This window comes from Crocodylus siamensis, chromosome 5 (assembly GCF_052110815.1).
Source record: "Crocodylus siamensis isolate JL-2025a chromosome 5, ASM5211081v1, whole genome shotgun sequence".
NCBI lineage: Eukaryota > Metazoa > Chordata > Crocodylia > Crocodylidae > Crocodylus > Crocodylus siamensis.
In genome coordinates, this window is record NC_143399.1 from 90,738,025 (window position 1) to 90,755,665 (window position 17,641).

The window sequence follows — 17,641 nt, forward strand, 5'->3', positions numbered from 1 at the left end:
AGGCAGGGGGGAAACTTCAACAAGGTTGCTCCAGCTGGAGGTGAGGGGAACAGAGCACCTCCCACCCAGCTGCAGCCACACTGGAAACAGCCCTACCAAAAGCTGCATTTTGGCTAGGCCAGGGCAGGGCCAGCAGGTGCGGGGGGAGCACAGCACAGGTTTCCCTGGGCACGGCTCAGCCCCATGTAGAGTGCCACAAAGGAAGCCATCCCCTAGTTCACTGCTCCCCACCTGCCAACAGCCCCATAGGGAGTTTTGATGAGTTGTTGTGGGGAGGAAGGACACATGGGGTGCTGACCCAGCCCATGACAGCTCATCAAAACTCCCTGTGTGGTCCTCAGGCCCAAATCATTGCCTACCCCTAATGTAGATGCTTATGGGTGCAGACATAAGTGCAGCTCCCACCTGTAACTCAGAACAATTCTTGGAAAGCGTTCCGAGTTACAACATTACCACAAACCAGACAGAAGTTCAGTGTTGATCCCAGGGGGAGGGGAGTCTAGGTGCTAGCCGGAAGCCTGCAGCCAGGTTCCTATAGCAATGGCCATGGCTCTCTGCCAGTGCTCACTGTTTTCAGAATGGGAGTCGGAAAAGGTAGCGGAGGGAGCTCATTCTTGGGGATATCCCCTGGCTGGTGCTGAAAGGTAAGGCAAGTGAATTGGAGCCCCCATCCTCACCCCAGGGGGATGGGCTCCAATACACCCATTCTACCCACCAGTGGGGGCTGAAAAAACCCCAGACTGAAATCCCTCTGTTCCCTTCCCCCCCTCCCATTCTGAAAACAGTGGCAGGTTGGGAGCTCTGCAGACACAAGTTACAAAAGATGCTACGTTTTGAAATATCTTTATCTAATACTTCATGCAACAAGGGGTCAGATTTTCACCCAATCAGCCATTTTTAAGTTGTTTGCAGCCACACACTTGTTTGGTCATGTCTATAAACTGCCTTCTGTGGCCAGAGTGGGCAAAAATTGTCATTTACTCTTTGGAGAGGGCAAAGAGGGTGATTAAAAAAGCAGACCTTTTCACACTTACAGCATAAGTCATTGTTTACTGTTGCAGAACACATCCCTCTAAGAAGTATACAGTCCCCCCTTCTTTCTCCTTTTTGGTCAGAGGATAGTCTGGGTAAGCATAATTTATATTATAGCTATACAAATTCAATCCATACACATGCAAGGGACTACATAACTAGCCGTAACAAAAATAGTGCATAGCAACAGAAAAACAGACTTTACATTTGTACATTCTTCTGGATGTCCTCCAATATGAGCTGACATTCACAGCTGCTATCAGTGGTGTTTTGTAAAGTTCTCAGGAAGCTATGCAGAGTACCAGAAAATTTCTTGTTTATATTTACAATATTCTCACAATCTCCTTGGTTAGAAACGGGCCACGTTTTTTCAATATCCTGCACAAGAAACAACCAAGTTAAAATAAAATACATGCAATAGCTTTATTTCCTTGAAATAACAGGTCTACACCACTAAACATAGGGAAGCTTTGCTTGAAAATAAAACACAAATAAAAAGACACAGCTCTTATCTTGTTATCTGATTTTTTTGTAAAGAAATGGAAAACACTACTTATCCAAAACCAAAAAATCCTAAGTGCACAAAATGCACAAAAACAATTAAGTTTTGGGACAACCCAAATTATTTATGAGTCCAACCCAAATTCAGCAAAGAGTTTCAGATGAAAAAGCTAGGGGGTGGGGAGGTTAAAAACATCAAAACAAAATGTTTCAACGTGTTCCAAATTAAATGTCTTGTTACAGAAATGCTGAAACATTTTGCTATGATGTTTTCAAAATTAAGTCCTTCAATTTTATATTTCAAAATAAGATTTCTGACTTAAAATTGAAAGGGAAGGAGAAAGGTTAAAGAAATGGGTTAAAGAACCTGGAAAATAAACAGGATATTTTGTTTTGGGTCAAATGAAATGTTTCAGACTAACTTAAATTGATAGCCAGGGGGGAGGGCAGGAGGACATCACTTTTCACCAAAAAAAACAAAAAAAGCCAAGAATATTTTTCTTTCCCTTTAATTCAAATACATTTTTCCCAATTTTTTCTGTTCCCGTACCAAACCAAAAAAAATAAAAATCAGTTGTGTGCTTAATTCCCTCCATAACCACATGCTCCTTGCATCATGCCCTACACAGAGACCATTTATTCCTTTCAATCTTTTTCTTGCCTTTTTATTAACTTTGCCTTTTATATAGGTGCTTTTCTAGAACAGGTCTATTTATACATACAATGTTTAACTGCATATGCATATATTTAGATATACGAGAGAAAAGTATTCATATAAAGTCTCCTTGAGCAAAATTCTACCCTCAGATCTGTTTGGTGGCTCTCAGTTCTGACAGCTTGCTCTACTTAACATTCTCTGAACTCTCACTCACACCATTGAGTGCTTTGTGTTGACAGTGGAATACCAAGGCTGATATCCAAAAAGTAAAGAAAGGCAAATCCTGTATTAAAAGAATAAAGCTCATGTTGCTGGAGGCCTCCAAGAGGCGAATTCTCTTCTCCTGAAGGCAACTGCAAAACTCTCACTGGAGCAAGATCAGACCCTGGCTGAGGCCCTAGATGCCAAGCATTCATCTTTTGATCAGAATTTGTGTCCAGCATCAGAGATACAGAGAGCAATCCCTCCTGGCAAGCAAAATTAATCTATTTTCTGGGAGAGTTTTCTTTTAGTCTGAATGACTCTGGTTGGAGAGCTTTCATTTGTACTATGTTTGATTAAAGTCTTGCTCTTGTAAATGTCTAGCAATGTGAAAGCACTCAAGAGTACCATGGTGGTTCCATCAATAAATCTAAAGGAGTTCACCAGGGACCAGGAGTTCACCAGGGAATTGGCTGAGGCCGCATGCTCCTGGTCCATGGTTGTCATGGGAGACTTCAGCTACCCAGACATCTCATGGGAAAAGCTTCCTCTAATGCATGGATGACCTCTATCTGACTCAAGAAGTCTATGGGCCAAGAGGTAAAGTGCTGCTCGACCTGGCACTGGCAACGGGGGACAACCTAATCAGTGACCAAACGATCGATGGGAAGCTGGGTGATAGACACCACGAGCTGATCACCTTCACCATCCACCGTAAAGCTGGCAAGTCAATCAGCAATATAGAAGTCGTTGACTTTAGGAAAGCTGACTTTGACAAGCTCAGGAGGCTTGTCACTGAGGCCCTAAGGGACCACAACCCCAAGGGGAGGTGAGTTCAGGAAGAGTGGTTGCTCCTGAAGGGAGCAATCCTCAATGCACAAGCTCAGGCTCTTCCGTCTCGGAGGAAAGGCACCAAAAGGGCACAGCAGCCTCCTTGGCTCTCCAGGGAACTAGCAGGCCTGCAGTGGCTAAAAAAAAAGACCTACAAAGGATGGAGGATGGGATCCACCTCCAAGAAAGAATATTCCGCACTGGTCCGGTCCCGCAGGGAGCGAACCAGGAAAGCCAAGGCTGCAATAGAATTTCAACTAGCTACAAGTATCAAGGACAATAAAAAGTCCTTTTTCAGATATGTGGGGAGCCAGAGGAAAAGCAAGGGCAACATTGGACCCCTGCTAAACCAGATGGGACAACTAACAACCGACACCCAGGAAAAAGCCAACCTATTAAATGGGTACTTTGCGTCAGTTTTTCATCAGTTCCACAGGGTGCCCATGCCCATTACAGGACAGGGAGGCCCAGGTGAGAGAGATTCCCTGCCCTCCATCAATGCTGACCTCTTGAAGGAACACCTTGAGAGGCTGGACACCTTCAAGTCTGCTGGCCCTGACAATCTACACCTCAGGATACTCAAAGAGCTGGCTAGCATCATAACTCAGCCCCTGGCATGGATCTTCGAGAACTCCTAGCACTCTGGTCAAGTGCCTGAAGACTGGGAGAAGGCCAATGTGGTACCTATCTCCAAGAAAGGGAAGAAGGTGGATCTGATAAACTACAGGCCCATCAGCCTGACCTCTATCCTGGGCATGGTCTTGGAAAAGATTATCAAAGAAAATCATCCTTAACAGACTAGCTGACAGCAATATCCTGAGGGATACCCAGCATGGGTTTGCTGTGGGTAGGTCTTGCTTGACCAATCTCATTTCCTTCTATGACCAGGTGACCTATCACCTGGGCAAGGGAGAGGAGTTTGACGTTGTATATCTTGACTTCAGAAAAGCCTTCAATCTGGTATCCCATGATCACCTCTTTGCAAAACAAGCCAACTACGGCCTCAGGTCCACCACGATCTGCTGGCTGGGGAATTGGCTCCATGGTCAGACCCAGAGTGTGGTGGTTGACAGAAATCAATTATCGTGGTGCCCTGTGAAGTCCCCCAAGGCTCTGTCCTTGGACCTGTATTGTTCAACACTTCATTAATGATGTGGACATTGGAGTCAGAAGTGAACTGGTCAAATTCGCTGATGATACCACACTCTGGGGTAAAGCATCCACACCTGAGGACAGGAGGGCAATCCAGGCTGAACTTGACAGGCTCAGTAAATGGGCAGACAAGAACCTGATGATGTTTAACACTGAAAAATGCAAGGTTCTCCACCTAGGGAGGAAAAACCTGCAGCACGTCTATAGGCTCAGCAGTGCTACGCTGACTAGCACTATGGACAAGAGGGACCTGGGGGTCAGGATTGACCACTAGATGAACATGAGCCAGCAATGTGATGCAGCGGCCAGTAAAGAGAGCAAAACGCTGGCTTGCATCCATAGGTGCTCCTCAAGTAAATCCAGGGACGTCATTCTCCCGTTGTACTTGGCCTTGGTGAGGCCGCAGCTGGAGTACTGCGTCCAGTTTTGGGCTCCACAATTCAATAAGGATGTGGAGAAGCTTGAGAGAGTCCAGAGAAGAGCCACATGCATGATCAGAGGTCAGGAAAACAGACCTTATGATGACAGGCTGAGAGCCATGGGGCTCTTTAGCTTGGAAAAGCGCAGGCTCAGGGGTGATCTGATCGACACTTATAAGTTCATCAGGGGTGACCACCAGTACCTGGGGGAACATTTGTTCAGCAGAGCGCCCCGAGGGATGACAAGGTCGAACGGTTATAAATTACTGCAAGACCATTTCAGGCTGGACATAAGGAAGAATTTCTTTACCGTACAAACCCCCAAGGTCTGGAACAGTCTGCCATTGGAGGTGGTTCAAGCACCTACTCTGAACACCTTCAAGAACAAATTGGATGCTTATCTTGCTGGGATCCTATGACCCCAGCTGACTTCCCGCCCCTTGGGCAGGGGGCTGGACTCAATGATCTTCTGAGGTCCCTTCCAGCCCTAATGTCTATGAAATCTATAAAGCAACACCCCTCCAACCACCGCCACCACTTTTTATTTGGTACTAAATGACAGCCTAGTTATTTTGTTTACAGCTTTCCACACTTGTCAGCATTTATTTATGTGACTCCTGGGTATCACTATGAAGTATGCTAGAAATACCCTTGCAACCCTTGATTGTACATAAGGACACTGGATGGATTGTTCAGGCTGTAGAAATACGGAATGAAAAACCTCTTGGAGGAATTTTCCAGTACAGAAGTGTAACACATGATGTAAAGGACATTGCAAGAATGAAAACTCTTCAAACCTGGTACTGATCATGAATCAAACTGATTCCTTCAATAACAGAACGGAGAAGATGCTTTGTTAAACCATTTTTACAGCTTGTAAAAGCACAGAGAAGGTTGCTGATGACTGTTGGTTTTTCTGTAAGAGAAAAAACATGCAGATGAATCAGTTAAGCTTCAACATCCCATCAGAAATTAAATTAACGTTAAAAAGAGGAAGAGACAGGGAAAGAAGATTTAAATATAAGAGCAAAAATAAAAGTCTAACGTGCTATGCTTTCCTTCTTATATAATGCTCTATATCACCCTCAGTATCCTGAGTGACAGTGAGGACAGTCATGCCTGGAGCAGAACCAGAGCAGCTAGGCTTCATACCAGTTCCATGGAAAGAAAATTCAAAACTTGTAGGGAAATCTGTGGGCTATAACTAAGTCTCCCCTCCTCTACCCTACCATTCCCACCAAGCAACATTCTGGCATCTTCATCAATCTTTTCCCCTCTGGAGATGCCTGGAGATTACTGTCCGGAAATAGCAATCCACATATAGCTGTAAGTGGAAAGACTGGCCTCTATTACAGATAAGTATCCAATACAGGTATAATCCTAAAGAGAGAGCGTGTATTCTGCTATCTAATCTCCAGGTGAGGGAAGCTTTACCCAAATTAGCTTTCAGCATGACCCTGACAAACAGCTTCCTTCCATTGCCTTCAAAGGTTTGCACATATGACTGAAGAGAGGATCTGGCCCCACTACTGGGTTTGAGTTAAATAGAATCCTGCTCATTCTCTCAAAGCCTGGATGGTTGCAAGGGGGAAGAAAACAACTTCCAATCATAAAGAAATAGGGCTGGAAGGGACCTCCACAGGTCATCTAATCTAATCCTCTGCCGTAGGCAGGATCATCCCTACCCAAACCATGCTACACAAATCCATTATTTAACCTCTTAATAAAAGTACACAGTCAGCCCTGAAATAAGACATCCATGTTTTGTTTTGTTTTGGTCATTCAGTCTTCATCTCTTAAATAGATAAGGGAAAAGGTAGAGAGAAAAAGATGGCGCTGCGTTAATGTTTTTCTTCCCCTCAAAAAGTTGCTTTAAATTCAGGTTCAGTAAAATCCAGCCTAGCAAATTTCTGCATCTAGGAGTTCCAGGCAACCCACAACACAACAAGCAAGTCTCATCAAACCTTTATGTCTTGTATAAAGTTTTGCAAGTTTCCCTTGATGCAGAAAATCTAATGTAAGCACATAGCACAAAGGTCAAGACACTCAGACAATAGTGCCTAAAAACATTAGATTATCCGCCCATTTTTGAACCTTTAAAGCTCGGCACCATTGGAAAAGCATTTTATAGTTGTCTTAACTTCTCTCCCATTGCAGCTAATGAGGGTATTACCAGAGAATCCATCCAGAGAAGCAGAATTAGTCAACCACCAAAATCCGTGGCTTATACACCCGTTGAATACATGGGTTTAGAAGCTAAAACATCAACTATCCACTTTCATGCCATGCTGTTGCATTAGGACTTCTACATCAAAACGTTTTCAGGTGCCTGCCTTTGCTTCCTTTTGAGGTGTCAGTGTTTGAGTCTAATTTGAGACCATCCAACTAGGCTCACTATGGCTGCACCAGGGTGCTCCAAGTACAGCTTTAACATTCCAGCAGTAAGATGGATCATGAAGCAAACAGTTGTTACTACAGCAACCAACCTGCAAGGATTTTTAGTACGCTCAAAGCTGTTATTTGTACATTCTGTAGCAGTAAGACACTAGCAGGACTTAAATGCTTCTGGAAAACCTGGCACATCTCAGAGACACTAAACAAAAAAAAACAAAACAAAAAAAATCAATAGAACAGCAATCATTTTTAGGACAACAGAATCAAAGAAAGGCTTGAACTGCACATGCTATTATAATCATCAGTGAGCTTCACTAATATTCCAGTTATTCCAATTTGACTTCCTGGAGTCTTATTCCTAGTTCATAAACCTGTGAACTCATCAGAATCAGGCAAAATAGGCAGTACCATCCACTTCCATATGTAACTAGAAAAGCAGGTCACTAAAAACTTATTTTTGGCCATAGCATGAAAATGGATAGTTGCGTATAGATTAGAGTTCAATATAAATATTCTTAGCCTTGGTTTCAGAGGCACCGAAGATTCAGGTCCCATTGATTTGATGGAAGCAACAGGGTACCGAGCCCCCTTTTAAAAACCAAGCCTTGACAGTGATGGGGGTGGGAGATGGGGGGAAACTAAATTCTTAATTATTTACCTTTGATCATTTAGTGGGCCTTGTTGCCAATATTCAGTCAAGCTAATCAGTTGCTGGGCATATTTTTCATAAGATGATAATTGTTTGAGCATCCATTTAAAACCATGAATCAGCCCCTGTGCATTCTTTTGTAGCTGGTCTGTATCAGCTACACCAGTGATTCCCATAATGAAGGGCCCCAACAACGTTTTGACCAAAGTTCTTGTTGAATTCACCGGCTGGTTATTATCTAAATGCAGCAACTCCACCCAGGGAATTTCATTTAATGAGCCCTTAATAACAGTTTTCCAGCTGGATTGTTTTTTCTGAAGGTACCTTATATTTTGGTTGATAAGGCTGGAGAAAAATGACCTCAGGCTGAAGTTTCTTTCAGAAACATTATTTGTTAAACTGAACAACTCCATAATGATTTCCATAACTCTCAGAAAGCCATTGTGGTTGTTTGCATAAGTCAGCAGCAGATTTAAGTCATTTTCATTTAACTTATTTTCCCAGAACCCCCCCAGAAGCACATCAGCCACAGCTCTGATGAAAGGCTTTATGGATGTGCATTTTTTTGTGTGCAAATTAGCAATCATTTCCTGAATTTCCCCCCATTTTTCTTCTTGTGTTGGATTGTGAGTAAGATTTAGTGTACTAGCTAAAGCTATTTTGCTAGTAATATCATTTATTGGTACAAAAATACAAAGAAGATACTGTATTAGGCTGACAGTCTTATTAGGCGAGTTTATATTTGCACTGGTAACAACTGTTACAAGTCTTTCTAGTACCCAAGAATAATTCTGCACATCTGCTAAAAATGCAGCAATTTCACCTACAATATTGTTTAATTCACTTAGTTTGCTCAGATTTGCAGGCAATCTGGTGGATGTGTTTACAGTCTCAGAGCCATTTGAACTGGAATGATCAACCTGAATGGACAAGTAGGTCAAATCAAGAAATGCTTTCACCAAATCTGCCACATGTTTTTCATTTGAACAGACAGCTTCTGCAGTCTCACTTGTAGTTAACTCATTCACTGCATCACAAACAGCTCTTTGAAGAACTGGATAGAACACATGGAGGTAGTCTACGTTTTCTGTAGTATCCGAGTCAGTAGGTTGTTCAAAAATGGTAACTATCTTTTCTGAAGCTTTCTTGGACCATGCCAGAAATTTAGCAATAGCTTCTACTACTTCTGACAGCTTTGCAAACTCATCACTTTCTTGCAGCAAAGTGCTCAAATAATCAGCAGTCTCTGAAAATGGTCCATGAGTGTAGTTAGTGCTACTGCTCCATGAAATAAGAAAAAGTAATATTTTTGTAGCTTCTACTACCTCTTTATTTTTCAAAGGAAACACCTTATCTAAAGAGATTAACTGTTCTGCTAAACTGACAATGTCCATTTCCCAGAAAGGAGAATAGAAATCTGGGAAATCTTTGGAGTGATTACTCGTGAAAATATCCACTATCTTTCCCATTTTTGCAAAAGTTTGCCTCATAATTCGGAGAGACGTGGAAAGTTCTCTAGTCATCTGAACAAGTTTCCATGAATTATCTGCATTAAAATTATTCATAAAATGAAACAGTTCATAGTTATCTTGGGTGCCATTTTTTTCAGCAGACTCTCCAAATAGGACATTAAACAAATCCTTCACAAACTTGAGTCCTTTTGCACTATCAAAGTGAAGTGTCTTGTCTTCTGATATGGCTTTGAGTGGGTCATACAGATGTTCTTTAAAACTAGAATAAATTATATTTTCCTTCAATCCATCAACTTCTTCCTGTAGCTTGATCAACCAATCCAAATTCAGAAGAGTTAATATCTTATCTCGGGGAAATATACTGCAACAGAAATATTGTTTAGTGTTTATTAGGGTGGCAGGAATAATTCTGAATGTAGACTGAAGTCGTCATTAATGTCTAAAAGGTATTTTGCTACATATTGCTTAAAGAAACACTACAAATACACTATAAAATGATATGGTCTGACAATAGATGTTGATCACTCAAAGGGACACGCTGGTTAGCCATTCAGCCAGTAGTGTAATAGGATGGTGTGACTAGGTGACTGTCCCAAGGGGTAATGTTCTGGGTTGGCGGGGAGGGGGGTTGAAAAAGCTGGCATTAGCAGCTACACAATCTTGCAACTCAGTGGCAACTGAAAGGTCACTACTGACCTGTGCCTCGGGTGTCTGGCCACACCACTGCCATGCTATATTTAGGGATAATGCCACAATAATACCTAACTGGCTCCTCAACAACATCAAAGAAAAATCCTATGCCCAGTGTGTTATAAATGAGTGGAGAAAATACAGGCAAGTACTATTACCTAGGATTTTCAAATACTACATCATTCAATGACTGCACACCTGGGTATACTTTCATAAACCGAGGAGCTCTAAGATTTATGCTAGCTTCATCTCATTTACGTCAACAACCAAACTGCCATCCCACAGGTAAAATCGTTGAGGTTACACTACCAGAAACCAGGGATAAAAGAATAAAAGAAGTTTGTGTGTAGTGTAAAAATACAATACTTCCAAAACTAAATTGCTACCAAGAAGTTAAATTGCTAGCATCAAAAACATCAAACTTGGTGAATAAGTTGTCATAGAAGAAGAAATTAATTTTAACCAGAAGAAATAATTGCAATAATTTTAAAGAGCCAAACATTTAAAATGGTACATTTTTCAGTTTTTTGACTGAGAAATCAAGAAATTCAAATATTAAAATGTTCTACCTTTTAACTATATTGTCCATAGCAGAATTTACTGTTCTTATGTTTGCATACAAGATTAATAAACCAATTAATAGACACTTACCTCATTTCTGCCATTATATCCCTGTGCAAGTCTTTTAGTAAGACAATTATTTTGTTCCTGTAATATTCTGCAGAAGATGGAAAAAATATCTGCTGTAACACTTTTACCATTTCCATTATCCTACTTTGGAATGGAGCAGTATTTTTTCTGTAGTTTTCATATTGTGTATTGTTAAAAAACAAATCAATGAAATCCTCTATTTGAAGGTCTGTAGAATTTAAGTGCATTATCTCTTCTTCAGTAACAAAGTCAGAGATCATATTAAGCATATTGTTCTGCAAAATCAAATGAGCAACATGAACATTATTGAGCTTTTCTTCATTAAGAAGATCAGTAACAAACGAAATATTGAAATAATCTCTAGAACCATTCTGAAAGACCTCCAGAAAGTCAATGATGTCTTTGATAATTGCAATGAGGTCATCTGATGAGTTTTCATTCGCCATGAGGAGAACCAGTGCATTTATTATTCTAGAATAATTTTTATGAGTGTACTCATTCAGCCAGTCTCTCTCAATCTCTTGAAGTCCCTCAGCAATTGTTATTGTGGTTTCCAGAGATGACAAATTAAACCATTTAATGAAACTACCAAATGCCAGTGAAGAGTTTTGTCCTGTTGCTGTACTTAGTAGTTGAATTTCTTTTTCTATCACAGAGAGCAGGTGGCTGACATCAAAATTCACCAGTAAATCCCATATGCTTTTCTCTGTATCAAGCCAGAGAGCCTCAAAGTTATCAAACAGACTACTACTGTTCCTACTTAAAGTTGCTAATGCCATGAATACCACGTAAGTTTGGTTTCCAGCTGGAGAGAGTGCCATTAAAGGCTGGGCTGCAGAAAGAAAGGAGAGGACATCCTCAGAATCTAGCATTCCAGTAATATCATTGACCATGATTTTTAAATTAGTAAGAATAGTGTTTATAACTGAAGTTCCTGCACTTCCATTCAAGCGTAGAAAGCTATGCAGATCTGCTAACTGGTCAGAAACAGCTCTGGCCTTCCCAATGTCTGCTGTTGTCATATTGTTCACTACTTCGATGAGTTGCAAAGCAGCTTGCCTTTTTGGTGTGGATAGGCAATGAATTGAATGAAGACTACTGTTTCCTGAAGACATAAGAGAGACTGACAGATCATCCCAAAACTCCTCTAAATCCATCAGAACATCGTCATCCAGATGGTGGATCTCAGAAAACTTCAAAAAAAAGGAGTTCCACTCTTTGAGCTGATAGAAAAAGCAAGTCATGTTGTAAGAGGCCTCCCTCAGTAGCTCTTCATTAGAGCATAGAGAATTTCCTGCAGGAGCTGTCAACTGCAGTAGCTCAAATGCATCAGCAACCATGTTGTAAACAAAGGAAGAATCTAAGTTACAAGGCTTCAAAGCAGGATCATCCAACAGGTTGGCTGTTGTGAGATTCCAGCAGGCAACTGTGCTAAGACAACTCAAGGCCTTTGCAGATTCATCAGGCATATTTGTTACTAGCTCCAGTAACTTTAGGAGGCCATTTGCTTTACTAGATAAATCTTCTTTGCCATATATTGACATATTTGTTTCCTGACTCAACATAAAAGTAAATACTTCAATTATGGCATCAGTGATGTTGCTGTTGTGAGGTAACTGCTCTAGAAGACTGAAGACATCAGGAAGAAGGTAAAGGGCCTCTACAAAATCATCACGCTCAGCTTGAAACAATTCTAAGACAGGCAATATATTTGTCAAGTTCCAAAAGTGTGAATTGTTCTCAAGCATATGTAACCAGCCTGTCAATGTTCCCAAAACAGGATTCTCAACCTTCAAAGCTTTAATATTTGTAAAGAATTTGTTCAGGCTCTTACAGACCTGTTCTAGCTGATTTATTAAGAATTCTAGATCTGTATTCTCAAGGTTTTGCATCAAATTTGCCACATGCTTTAGAAATTTGTTATCACCTAATATTATTGGAAAATTGAAAATGCTAAAAGACTTTAAAAATTTTAATGGCTTCCCAACCAGTTCAACATCAACAGCTGCTGCATTTATCAACATCTGCAGAGGTATGTTTTGCATACTTTGCATATTATGTGACAAGTTTGATGCAACGTAAGTTATTAGCTGTTCAAAGGATTCCATTAGCAAGCTTATATTTTTGTCTTGGGGGATTGCCTCTAATGAATTTAGGAGCTGTACAATGTCCAGAAGAGATGTGCTGTTTCGTAGGCTTGCAGCAGTTCGGTTTTTCAGAAAAATCCAAATTCTTTTCCAGTGGGCTACTGAAGAAGGCTGGTGACTATGAAAGAAATTAGGGACTTCACTTGAATTCTCAGTGGCTTCAGTGATTAGTTTAGTGAAATATGTCTGTTTCAAGTCAGATGTGTATTGTGAGTACTTCATTAAGTGCTTAACTATTGTTTCTATTTGGCCCCCTGAGCTATTTAATAGCTTAAAGATAAAGTCAAGTGTATGGGTATCACCTTTAACATCAGATGTTGGCTGGGTGAATTTTAAAATGTTTTCTATAATGTTGAAATAAATATTCATACAATGTGCATCAGAACCATTCTGTAAACACAGAGAATCTTCCAAATCAAAATAAGCCATGTTAATAATATCCAGGATATTTTCTAGACTATAATCCATATCATCAAGGTTTCCCAGAGACAACAGAAATAAAACGTGGCTTGTGTTTTCAAGGTTGGAAAGGGAAATTAATTTCTCACTGAGGTTACTGATAATATCTATCCACTCATTACAACCCTTTACTCCATTCAGGATATTACCAATGGTTAGAAGGTAATCAGGATGAAACCAGAAAGGTATTTGTGAAATATTTTTGGTTGTCAAATCTAACTCTGTCACATTCTGGAGAATGTTGGCACAAGCCAGTAGGTAACGATCTTGAGATATGTTTTTAAGGAATCCAGCAGTCTCTTTTAGCTCTGTGAGAACAATGGCCAGCTCTTCTGTAGAAAGCTTCAGGATACTTGAAAGTGAATGCCCAATTGAATATAGGTTTGTCTTCTTATAGTCCACTTTAGAACTCAATCGAGTAAAAATGCCAGCCCAGAAATCCAAAAACTCCCTGCTAAAAGTCTTCAGCAGAGATTTCTGTAATTCTGTGATCACAGTTTCCATTGTTTGGAAAGCTTCCTCCAGACTTTCCCTTGTAAGGTTGCTAGTGATATCAATTGCAATCTTAAGTGCACTTATAAGATCATCAAGGGCACCAAAATCCTCCCAGTTGTTCAATTTCCCAGCTCCTGTTATGATGCCTAGTAGATTCAACGCAGATGTAGTTTCAGGACTAGCTACAAATGTCACATTGCATGGTTCAGCATGGGTTATATTTCCAAGCCCTTCAGAAATCTGGGTCAGGCTGTTTTGTAGGTATGTGATAAAATTTAAATCCAGTGTTAACATTTCAGAAGCTTCTCGAAGAATCTCTGTCCACATCTGAAGCCAGGTAGCTGTGCAATGCATGGCAAAAGGCACAGATACCCCAAAGTCTGTTGAATTGGACAGAACACCGACCAATGGAAGAAGTAGTGAGCTGTAAAGCTTTACTGGAGGTTTCTCAGAAGGGATGCCAAGAACATAAAAATCAGTACATTCATTATTTAACAGGCTTTCTGGTGGAATGTCAAAAAGTTGTTCTAAGTATTGAAAGGCAACTGTACGTAGCTCTTTTTCTATAAACATAGCTTTAAGGCTCCCCAGAGTTTTATATACAACTTCTACCTCTTGTTCCCCTTTCTGTGCAAGGTGCTGGGCCTGGAGGATTAAGTAGTTGTAAACTTTTTCTAACTTTTCACAGAGAGGCTTCTGAGTAAGACCATCAAGAAGTGTTATAATTTCAGATAGAAAGTCAAAAACCACACTCATATTTTGGAAAGCAAGCTGTATTCGAGTAGATGAAATGTCTTTTGAAGTTTTGTGGAAGAAAGATAACAAAGAGCTATTGCTTTGGATTCTTAAGAATTGATCAGTGTTTTGATATACAGTGGAAAGCATCTCAACAAGCGAGGCAGCTTTACTATCCACTATCCTGGGGATGTTTTGGTAGAAATCAGACACAATTTTCCCTGTGTCTTGTACTTTAGATACAGCAGTTGCATTTGAGAGTAGAATACAAGACAGATTTCTCATTTTGTACATGATACTAAGAGCTGTACTGACATGTTCTTGGGTCAATAACCCAACCTCATACAGACTCGTTATGAAGTTTTCACAGAAATTGTTTACAACCTTTATGCCATCAACATTCCACTGAGGCCAATGTGCGCGGATGTTTTGGAAAAACTGAAGGCTTTTATTAAGGACTTTCTGATTTTCTGGAACAGAGAACACAGTTTTAGATAAGAAATTCTCCAGGTTGTCTACTTCTCCAGTTGAACTTGTACCCATCAAGAGGTGTGGTAGTTTAGGATCAAGCTCATACAAGACCATTTCCACCGTTTTCCAAAATACTTCAGCCTGCTTATTTGGCCAGAGCCTTGAAACAAGTTGAAAATTCTCTAGTAGCTTTTTACTGAGGTCAGAAAATGGATGAAAATCCACAGCAGACTCATTTGTCTCCACACTGGCAAAACTGTTAATCCATGTAACAGCATTATTCAACACTGTGTCTAGGAGAGATTGGGTGTCTTGAAGGCTTAAAGAAGCCAAAGAACCAGGCATCAAATTCTCTTGTATGAATTCTGCAAGGCGCAAGCTGTTGACTATGTCTTCTTTCTCTTCAGGAATTTGTAAGTTTTCTTCACTTGTCAGAAGCTCTTTGACAGATGTCAAAATCCTGAAATATTAAAATCAAGATTTTCATGCAAGTTACCTGCAGTTAATATATACCTTAGCATGAAGCATATGTAATCATTGTATTTCTTCTAAAATGCATTGCATTGATATCTTAAAATCAAGAGGACATTTAAAAACCACTAAAATAATGTTTATAGTGTTATCTTTTAAACACCAAATTAAAAATACATTAGCAGGGAGTTGCATCATTTTTAACACACACACGAAGGCAATGACTAAGAATATTTCAACCACACAAGTCAATGAAGTAGAGTTGACCTTAGGTAGATGATTAGGGACACAGACATCTATTGAGCAAGAGGATAGAGCCATGAAAACTATGCAAGCTAAGTCTCTGCCTCAATGACCTTTCATGTTCTGCTGAAACCAGCAGAATTTTTAAGATCCACAGAGTAAGTAGCTTTAAAGGAATTAGCAAGTAGAACAGTTCAAAGATATTTTATTTCCTTCAAACGTTGAAGAAAATGAAAAACTTCTATGTTTCTGTAAAGAATTGAAAAGCAAATGCAAGTTTCTAACAACTCATCCCTAAAAAGTTGTTGGCTTCTCAAAAAAAACCGAAGAAAATGCCAGTGAAAACAGAAATGTTGTCATGAAAAAATCCTTTCATCACTGCCGTTCTTGCTGCAAATATTTTACTTAAAGATTTCAACCAGTTTTACACAGAACTTTGGCTAAGAATGGGAAGGTTTGGGACACACAAATTAGGGAAGAGTAGGATCAGTAGGTCTCAACCAAAAATAGTTTTAACTTGCTAAACTAATTCAGTGAAGAAAGCCAACAGAAATCATATTTTTCTTAATTTTTGCATTGAAGACTTTTAAAGCAGGAAAACTGAGAAGCTAAGCATTGAAAAAAATATTCCAGAAGTTAATGATTGTTTCCATTATGTGGTCTCCACCACAAGTTTTTGCACAAAGTGTATGTAACATTTATTTTTGTTTTTCTTGTTAAAAAAAGACTCAGTTAATTTTGTTATTAATACTATTGTATAGCAGCAACAACATGTTTAGTGCTCTTGTATATTAGAGTACAGGCTGGATACCTGTTCCTGGAGATCTTTTATTCTAAAGTCAACACAGAGAAAAGGTGAAGAGAGAATGTGAGGAGACAGCTGAGATAAAACAGAAAATGTGTAATTGAACACACAGGTCTGTTAGGTCCACTGTGCTTGTGTACTGACATTTTCATTTTTGTCCTCATTTCCATTTAATAAAACTCTATATTTCACACAAATTTTCAGCTTTCAGAACCAAATGAGGAATTATTAATTCCTAGTGCCCACTTCATCAAAACCATCAGTGGTTGAATAGTACAAGGACTTTGATCCAAGATATTTTTGACTGCATTCCTTAATATAACCAAAAGTTCAGAACATGGGAATTTTTAGGAGCTCTGTTACAAATCCAATCCTGAATTTACTTTACCCAGATTTTCATCCAGCTGGATGAGTTAATTTGTTCCTATGTAACTAGCAGATGAGTAGCTCACGCTCCAAATGAAGTAGAAAAACTCTAACTGACTTCAATAGGAAAATAATTCAGGCCTCCTATGCAAAGCACAACAGATGGCCATATCATACTGTTGCCTTTAAGAACTCAACAATTCAGTCATTGGAGACTTCTGCTTAAATGTGAAGGGTAGCACACAGCCCACAACACCAGCAACTGAGTTCAATTGCAGAACAGAAGAAGTTTAAAATTGGAGATTAGAAAGAACTTTCTGACTACAAGGGTGGTTAAGCACTGGAACAGGCTACCTAAAGAAGTTGTGGAACCTCCATCTCTGGAAATTTGAAAAGCAAGTTGCATAGACACTTAGCTGGGATAGTTTAGTTAGCTTAGATCCTGCCTTGAGCAGAGGGCTGGACTAGATGACCTTCTAGCCCTGCATACCCACAATTCTGTGAAGAGCTGCGAATTCCAGAATTAGGTTATGAAGGGCCCATCTTTTACAGATTTACAACATTTCTTTCCATTTCACAGGCGACATGACTGATTACTTTAGCAAACACCAAAAATAAGGAAGCAGCATAATGTGAAATCTTTAGAAATGCAATTTAAAAAACACTTTTCTACAACAGCTAATTCCTGTGACTAGATTTGCCAACAACACTAGGTGTGTCCATTTAAATTTTCTTTTCACAACTAAGGGCCTTGTTACACACTGCACTTTGAGCAGCTCAAATGTTGATCAATGTTAGT

The 17,641-nt window shown here is 39.9% G+C and overlaps 1 protein-coding gene across 1 annotated transcript in view; it reads right to left on the bottom strand.

Annotated features, from left to right (window-relative positions):
* ABCA13 (ATP binding cassette subfamily A member 13) overlaps positions 1 to 17,641 on the bottom strand; it is a 377,080-nt gene that overhangs the window by 285,859 nt on the left and 73,580 nt on the right. Inside the window, 4 exon segments of the mRNA XM_090049781.1 lie at positions 1,238 to 1,410; positions 5,592 to 5,710; positions 7,281 to 7,387; positions 10,651 to 15,417. Of these exon segments, the coding sequence (XP_089905907.1) occupies positions 1,238 to 1,410; positions 5,592 to 5,710; positions 7,281 to 7,387; positions 10,651 to 15,417 (5,166 nt within the window).